Here is a 9,172-nt window from a genome sequence, read left to right on the forward strand (position 1 = left end):
ACCCATAGCAGTCTCAGAAAAGGATGCCTTTAATGTGTGACAGCCCTGTCCCCTTCATAGCTCTCAGTTTACCCTATGTACAATGGGACTTGATGGTATCTGGGGCCTCTTTGGGTCCTGCTCTGTTTCCAGGCTGGGGAGTGGGATCAGGCTCCTAGCAGACTGAATTCACAGTTCTTGTGGTCCTAGACTTTGGGAAACCATCCAAATAGACAGAGAATGTCTCTCTTGTGCCTGTTCGGTCTGAGCGAACGCGTGGCTCCCCGCACCTGCTTCTACTTGGGTACAATCACCCTTTGAGTGCAGAGCTGGGGTCTTCTAGGAGACAGGAGGCTGCTCAGAAGCCCCAGAGCTAGTAGTGGGTGAACAGGACAGTGCGCATCACGGAGCTTGTGGCCCAGACTGTGCTTGGCAGACCCAGAGGACCTAAGGCTTGGCTCTAGTGGTGGTCAGCACAGCCCTCCTCAGTGGTCTGCGGAGCCTGATATTGCTTTACGTGAGTGACTCTCCTCTACTTGTCTATCCTGTGTTCCAATCTGTGAGGTCATACTAAGCTCCTACTGAGACTTGATCTTTGTCCAGGTGCTATGCTAAGATGCCTCCTCTTGGTGTTCTGAACTAGTTTCTTCTGTGTGGCTCTTGGTAGGCTGGTCAGGAGTGGCTGGTGTGGGCTGTGTGTCTGGCTATGTCCTGGCCTGGGGAGCCTGACCATGAGCTGTTTGGCTGGTGGTGGTCTGGCCTAGATGGCAGTGGGCTCTAACTGTTCATGTCCTGCAGGTAAAGCAGACCCTGCTCTTTTCCCCCATCAATCCCACATCAGCTATATACACTCACTTTCTGGTCTGCCATGGTGCCAATCAGACAGCTGTCTCTGGCAGATTCGGTTCATGGCCCCAGCATACCTCTAACAGGTCGTTCTGTGTGGGAGGCTAAATGGGGAGAAAATATTCTCTGAGACTGCCTGACCATCCTCTGGTGGCTTCAGTTCCATGTGGAAGTATTTTCTAGCTGTCTCTTGGTCCAGGGCCCCACTGATGAGGCTGCATGGGGAAGGGGGTGGCTGTATGGACAAGAAGGGGTATGGTGCTCATAAGCAGGTTTCTGATCGCACAGAGACTGACTGATGCCTACTTGATCCTTGGCTTGTGGGTGAGGTTAGGAAATGGCAGGGTATAGAGTAGGAGACAGGACAGTAGATGACCATGAGGGGAGGCCTTAGTCCTTCCTTGTTCACCGCATCCTCCCGGTTCTGGAATTCTGTCCACCCATCCTCCACCTTCTCAGCCTCACACTGACCTTGCTCTGACAGGGAGGAATCCACTTAGGGCTAAGCTAGGGCTTCTCTGCTTTTCTTGGTTTTTCTTTTTCTGCCTTTTGATCGACCCCGTCCCCTGGTAATCTCTCTGGCACTTATGAGAACTACTTGGGGGTATGTATGCTGCAGGTAAGGGCTGTTCTGCTGTTCATCTCCAAACCCCTAGGCAGCCTAGGGGTTCAGTGGGTGCATCTCCTGTGTCTGAAGCTATTCGCCAAGGAGACTGCTGGAGCTCCCTTCTGCTTCCATGTGGGGAGGTGCCAGGGTTCATCTGCCCCTGCTGTGTGATGTCTGGTCTCACATACCATAGTTGTTGACATTGAATACTTCTCCCCAACTTTTTTTTTTTTTTGTCTGGTTTTGTCCAGAACTCTTGTTGGGTGAGTTCCGTGAAAATGAGTCTCCAGGACACACCAGCTGGCAGGGCATGGTTTCTCTGCCCAGCTCCCCAGCACTAGTTAGCCGAGCAAAGGAGAGGCTTAGAAAGGAGGGAGGGGCCAGTTCCATAGACATTTGGGGTACAGTGGCAGTGAGGGGCCTGGGGATGGGTTGTGAGAAATCTGGGCTGAGGCAGATAGAAAGCACCATTAAGATGATCAGGTGGCCATGTGATCCATCCAATAGCTGAGGTGGAACAACAATATGAACTAACCAGAATCCCCTGGAGCTCATGTCTCTAGCTGCATATGTATCAGAAGATGGCCTAGTCGGCTATCACTGGGAAGAGAGGCCCATTGGTCTTGCAAACTTTATATGCCTCAGTACAGGGGAACGCCAGGGCCAAGAAGTGGGAGTGGGTGGGTAGGGGAGTGTGTGTGTGTGGGAAGGTATGGGGAACTTTCGGGATAGCATTTGAAATTTGAAATGTATATAAAGAAAATATTTAATAAAAATAATAAAAAAAGATGATCAGGTGGGCATGGGTCGTGCCTGTAGTCATGTAAACTTGTGGAGCCTCCTCCCCAACAGACTCCCTGGTGCCTTGCTCCAACTGGAAGGTTATGGGGCCCACGCGTGTTCCCAGGAGAACCGTGCTCTTCCAGCGGGAAAGGACAGGCCTGACCTACCGTGTGCCTGCGTTGCTCTGTGTGCCTCCCAGGCCTACTCTGCTGGCCTTCGCGGAACAGCGACTTAGCCCTGATGATTCCCATGCCCACCGCCTGGTGCTACGGAGGGGCACGCTGACCAGGGGCTCAGTGCGGGTGAGTGTTAGGTGCAGAGGAAACTGAGCCTAGCTCTATAGATCTCCCTGGAGACTGAGGCCAGGCTCCAGAAGTCTTGACCATCTGCTTCTCTTCTCTCAGTGGAGCGCTCTGAGTGTACTGGAGACTGCAGTACTGGAGGAGCACAGGTCTATGAACCCTTGCCCGGTGCTGGATGAGCACTCCGGTACCATCTTCCTCTTCTTCATTGCCGTGCTGGGCCACACACCGGAGGCCGTGCAAATCGCTACTGGCAAGAACGCTGCTCGCCTCTGCTGTGTGACCAGCTGTGATGCTGGCCTCACCTGGGGCAGTGTGCGAGATCTCACTGAGGAAGCCATTGGTGCTGCATTGCAGGGTAGGTGACATCTGATGTGTGGGATGGGCTGCTGGGGTGGGGTGGAGGGGTAGAGTGGGTAGGGACTGGACAGGGAAAGATGGGTGTGGACTCTAGTGGACTTGGGCTTGTCCTTCGCTTGGGTCAATCCACCATTTGGTGGACAATTCTGTCTCTCTTATCTCCAGGCCTCCTGCCCCACCTCCCCTGAGCGCAATGACCTCCTAACACTGTCGGCAGAACTGTCTGGTATTTCCCAGCTTCTTCACACTGCCTGTTGCCAGGGATGGCCCACCAGAGGCTCTCCTTGTCTGTGATGAGGGCTGAATCTTTTATTTCCAAACCCATCTTTTTTACCTCTTCCTTTTGTTTTTTTGTCTCCTCCTCATCCAGCTCTGGTCTCCGGGATTCAGTCTCTTTCCACCTCTGCAGTCCCTACTCTCCAGGGACTGACTGCCTACTGCTCTCCCCCACCACCCTGAACCCTGCTGGTTGGCAGCTCCCCAAGGGACTGGGCACACGAGTGCCACATAGAGGGATGTGGCAGGTTCTGGGAGGAGGATGAGGAAACAGGGCTGCCTTAGTTAGGGTTTCTATTACTATGACCAAAAAGCAAGTTGCGGATGAAAAGGTTTATTTGGCTTACACTTCCAGATCATAGTCCATCATTGGAGGACGTCAGGACAGGGACTCAAGCAGGGCTGGAACCCAGAGGCAGGAGCTGATGCAGAAGCCATTGGCTTGCTTTCCATGTTTTCCTCAGCCTGCTTTCTTAGAGAATCCAGGATCACCAGCCCAGGGATGGCACCACCCATCATGGGCTGAGCCCTCTCCCATTGATCACTAGTTGAGAACATGCCTTACACCTGGGTCTTTTGGAGCCATTTTCTCAAGGGAGGCTCCTTCTTCTCTGATGACTCTAGCCTGTGTCAGTTTGACACACCAAACCAGCCAGCGCAAGGGCTCATCCGAGGCCTCCTCCCTCCATTGTACTTGTGTGGCATCTGCTTCAGAAGTTGAGCTCTGATGGTGATCATCTGGTGGCCAGTGGCTGCAGAGTGGCTCAGTGCTAGATGACTTGTTTGGTTTGACTTCTGGGCTTAGCATCCCAAGACAAACAAAGCAAAACACTTGACCCAGGGGCTGGAGAGATGCCTTTGAGGTTAAGAGCTTGTATGATTTACAGCTCTTGTAAAGAGCTGTAGAGTTCAGTCCCCTGCCCTTGGATTGGGTGGCTTGCAATTAACTGTAACTCCGGTTCCAGGGTATCTGTCTCTCTAGCCTCTATGGGTACCTGCATTCATGAGGATGCCTTCCATATGCCCATAGTTACAAATACATCTTTTTTAAAAACTAAGAAAGCACTTGCCCAAGCAGACTGATAGGATTTTGAAGACAGCCTTGATAGGCTCCTCCAGTCTGGGTGCATTTCTGGTCCGATATATGGAGGCAGTCAGCTCTCCTAACCCAAGGGTCTGGCTCCTTCTCTCTGTAGACTGGGCCACCTTTGCTGTGGGTCCAGGCCATGGAGTTCAGCTGCGCTCAGGTCGCCTGCTTGTTCCTGCTTACACCTATCATGTGGACCGAAGGGAATGTTTTGGCAAAATCTGCTGGACCAGTCCCCACTCCTTGGCTTTCTACAGTGATGATCATGGGATCTCCTGGCATTGTGGAGGCCTTGTGCCCAACCTACGCTCTGGAGAGTGCCAACTGGCTGCGGTGGATGGAGACTTTCTCTACTGTAATGCTCGAAGCCCTCTGGGTAACCGTGTGCAGGCACTTAGTGCTGATGAAGGCACTTCCTTCCTACCAGGGGAACTGGTGCCTACATTGGCAGAGACGGCTCGTGGCTGCCAGGGTAGCATTGTGGGCTTCCGAGCTCCACCCTCCATCGAGCCTCAGGATGACTGGTGGCCAGGGAGTCCTAGGAACACCCCACATTCCCCATGCTTCAATATCAGAGTACAGGAGTCTTCAGGGGAAGGTGCCAGAGGTCTTCTTGAACGTTGGGTGCCCAGGTTGCCTCTCTGCTACCCACAGTCCCGGAGCCTAGAGAATCATGGCCTAGAGCCCGGGCCAGATGGAGATAAGACATCTTGGACTCCAGAATGTCCCATGGCCTCTGATTCCATGCTTCAGAGCCCCACATGGCTGCTGTATTCCCACCCAGCAGGGCGTAGAGCTCGGCTCCACATGGGAATCTACCTGAGCCGATCCCCCTTGGACCCCCACAGCTGGACAGAGCCCTGGGTGATCTATGAGGGCCCCAGTGGCTACTCTGACCTTGCCTTTCTTGGGCCTATGCCTGGGGCATCTCTGGCTTTTGCCTGTCTGTTTGAGAGCGGGACCAGGGCTTCCTATGAAGACATTTCTTTTTGCTTGTTCTCACTGGCAGATGTCCTGGAGAATGTGCCCACTGGCTTAGAGATGCCAAGTCTCAGGGATAAGTCTCAGGGGCATTGCTGGCCCTCTTGATGGCCTGGCCCTCTGGTAGGTGCCTGGAGAGGAAGGGTAGTCTATATAGAGGAGGTTAGGGGTAGGTCAGCATGATGCTAGGATGGAGAGAGCTCTGTCCCCTTGTGGATGGTAGTGGTGACTCACCCGGGAGCCAGCTGCTTTCTGAGTGCAAATGAGAAATAAAGAGGCTGCGCTGTGACTTTTCTTTCCACACCAAAACTTGGCTGCCAGTGCTTTAGCTCACTGCTCTGATCACCATGCAAATCTTCCACTGGTGCCTTGCTCAGCTTTCATATCCTAAGGGTTCCTGGGAGGAAGGCAACAGGGACAGTGGATATCACTGCACCGCTTTCCATGACCCTGTGTGCCAACCTCAGCCAATTTGAAACATGCTGATGACTGAGGTCTGTTCACTTTCTGAATTTCAAGGAGGAGAAGCAGGATGGGGAGCCAGTCTCCCCAGCTAGAGGGGACAGAACTTGACTTGAGCAAGGGGTACCTCCTAGGACCTGCTCCATGTGCCTACTTCTTTACCCTTCTCTAGAGAGGGCTCTTGTCCTGTCAAGAGCTGTTTTCTCTGTTCTCTTGCTTTTTTCTTTTTCAAGACAGTGTTTCTCTGTGTTAGCCCTGGCTGTCCTGGATCTCACTCTGTAGATCAGGCTGACCTTGAGTTCAAAGCTCCATCTGCCTCTGCTTCTCACATTGCTGTGATTAAAGGCATGTACAACCACTGCCTGGTGCCCTTTTGTATTTCTTATTAAAATCCTAATGTCTGATTATAAAACCAGTCTGTGTGGGCTGGAGTGATGGCTTACGCAGCAAAGCACTTGCCATAGAATCAGGGCAATCTGAGTTTCGTTTTTAGTATCCTGTAAAAATCCCAATTTGATGGTGCACTTGTAATGTCAGAGATCAGTAAGTTCCCCAAGATTTTCTGAACAGACAGCTTGGCCTCACTGGCACATTCCAGGTCCTAGTGAGAGACCCTGCCTCAAAATACAAAGAAAGAGCTGCTGAAGAATGAGTCAGAGTTGACCTCTGACCTCCGGAAGTATATGATACACACCCGTGCATGCACTCTTCCTTACAAAATAAAAAACAAAACAAAAACCAAGCAGGTATATGGCCATTTTAGAAAAATTAGAAGATTTAGAAAGCTATACATTAAAAAAATGACCTAAAGAAAAATCTTTATTGCTCTGGGTACTATCCTTTATTAAACCACTGTGTTCTTTGGCCAAGCCTTGGGGTAGACACTGTTTTGAGATGGGTCCTGTTATCTCCTCTATGTAGTGGAGTTTTGTATCAGACTAACTGGGTCTTAAAGCTGTCTTTAAGGCCATCAGGAGCTACTGACTCACCTGCCTCAGCAGAGCATATCCTGAAGGTCAGGGTCAAGTCTCCTTCCCGAGTTGCCTTCCAGTGGCCCCCTGGACTCCTAGGTCCTCAGCTCTCATCAGCTGCCAAGGACTCTGGGGGAAGGTCCCCTGACTGTGGCCCCGAAAGGTAGGGGAGGGGGATGTGCTCAGGCTTAGGACAGGGTCCTGTTTCAGTCTGCCTTCACTGTTAGTAGCACTGTGCCACATGGCACAGACTGGGTGAGCTTTAAAGGAAGGAGGTTGATATTGGTTCCCACTTCTGGGGGTTATGGTTGAGCAGCCTTGTCTGATGATGGTTGTCTTGATGGTAGATCATGAGCTAGTTGAAGGTATGACATGGTGAGAAACTCTGTGTGTGTGTGTGAGTATTTTCTCTGTGTTCTATCTATACATCTATCTATGCATATATGTATATATGTATCTACCTGGAAGCTGGAGAGATAGCTTAGTGGTTAAGAACATTTGTTGCTCTTGCATAGTCCTGGATTTAATTTTCAGCACCCACATGGCAGCTCACAACAACCCATAAATCCAGTTTCAGGGGATCCAACTCCCTCTTCTGGCTTCCATAGACACTACATGCAGGTGGTACTAAGGTGTACATACAAGCAAGATACCCATAAGCATAAAAAGGAACAAATCTTTAAATTTTATTATTATTTATTATTACTATGATGATGATGATGTGTTGGGATGGTATGTGCACATGTGTGTTCCACAGAATGAATGCCTGTAGAGGTCATAGAAGAACTTTGTGGCCACTTCTATGTGGGCTCTGGTTACTGAACTCCAATTGGCCATGCTTGTCCAACCTGCTGAGCTATCTCACAATCTTGCCAGCCCTATCTCCATATTCTGATAGGGCTACAAGGTTTTATTCCTGGGGGATATGCTTAAAAGACGGTCTTATCCCCATCACCTCTCTTTGGGCTTTCTGAGACCCATAGTAGATGATGTCTCCACCCTCTTAGTACCCTACAGTGTGGGGAGGTGGATAAGTGTGTCCCCGCAGAAGGCCTTTCCTTCTGCTTTCCCACCTATGACACCTCTGGCCCCTCATCACCACTCAGAGCATCTGATGTCTCGTGTGTGGTGCATGCTACGCCTTGGGGTTATGCTTCCCCTCCTGAGCCCAGGCTTCCCTGGCACTGCACATTCTGTGAGTCTCCTGAGTGATATGCAGCTCTCTAGCTTCTATGATCACCAGCTCCAATATTGCATAGACACAATGTCTGGTAGGTAGAACAGTGCCCACTGAAGACAGCCCTGCCCTGTAAAGTATGATCTTGAAGGCAAACAGATTTCCAGAAAGCCAAAGAGAAGGTGGGTGACCTGCATGGGGCCAGTGTCATGACAAGGCTGTAATAAAAGGGGCCAAAGCTCAGGGGCTTTGGAGCTGGGTTTGCAGACAGGGAAGGAGCTAAGCACTTCCCACCAAAGTCTGCAGGAGTTACTCCTCTTGATTCTTAGTGTTAGCCCATGGACCGGTGTGGTGGTAGATGCCAGCGTTCAACATGTGCAGTAAGTTTGTTGTTTGGAACACAGCTGTGTTTCAGGCTTGTGAAGCAGTGGCCATGAGACACAGTTGTGAGTAGCCAGAAAGAGTCACTGTCCATTTTCAGTCTGAGGTCCCTTAGAGCACATCATGAATCACAGATAAGGAGGAGGAGCTACCACCTGCCTTCCTCACCCTGCATCCCACACAGAGGAGGAGCCGTCCCTCTGCCTTCCCTAGCTAGACGCTATGCACCAAGCATAGCTGTTTGTCCCTTCTCCTTTCTGTCACCAACTATCAGAGAAAGCCAACTTAAAGGAAAGCTTTATGTTGAACCATGGTTTCAGGTGTTGGTCCCAGGTGTCTTAGTTAGGGTTCTACTGCTGTAAGCAGACTCCATGACCAAGGCAACTCTTTTAAGGACAACATTCGAGCTGGCTTACAGGTTCAGAGGTTTAGTCTTCTTTGAGTGTGTCACAGGAGTGGCTGTGGTCACTTGATATTGCCTGTGTCTTTGAGCAGAGTAAACTAAAGGAAAACCACAGCTGAGCACATTGTATTAAACCTCTGAAACCGAAGAGGCTGGGCAATCAAGTTAAGCAGGGAGTTAAAGCACACGAAAGAGGCAACAGGACTGCCCTTTAGAGAGGCCAGAGAGAAAATAACTGTCAATCCAAGGGTCCCATGCAGCGAAACCCTCAATATGGATGGTAAAGGCTTATGTCTGTAAGCACGGAACTCCTGGAGGATGAATTGAAGCAAGAGGATCCAGGGTTCCAGGCTAGCCTGGGCTACACAATGAAAATCTACCTTAAAAATCAATCAAGAAAAAATGTCTCTTCAAATAAACAAGAAATGGACTGGAATTAAAAAATATATATATATATATATATATATATATATAAGTCTAACATCGAAGCAAGATGCAGTGTGGAGGAGTGGGAGGCAAACAGAAGGGAGGTATCCTGGGAGTTCCTGAAGTCCAAA

General features: G+C 50.4%; 1 protein-coding gene across 1 annotated transcript; it reads left to right on the top strand.

The window, feature by feature from the left end:
• The first annotated feature begins 369 nt into the window (after positions 1–369).
• Neu4 (neuraminidase 4) lies at positions 370–5,933 on the top strand. Its single transcript, XM_021176258.2, has 4 exons — positions 370–496; positions 2,285–2,517; positions 2,620–2,875; positions 4,350–5,933. Exons 2-4 carry the CDS (start codon positions 2,317–2,319, stop codon positions 5,327–5,329), a joined length of 1,437 nt encoding a protein of 478 aa, XP_021031917.1. The 5' UTR covers positions 370–496; positions 2,285–2,316; the 3' UTR covers positions 5,330–5,933.
• Positions 5,934–9,172: the final 3,239 nt, after the last annotated feature.

This window comes from Mus caroli, chromosome 1 (genome assembly GCF_900094665.2).
Source record: "Mus caroli chromosome 1, CAROLI_EIJ_v1.1, whole genome shotgun sequence".
Lineage (NCBI taxonomy): Eukaryota > Metazoa > Chordata > Mammalia > Rodentia > Muridae > Mus > Mus caroli.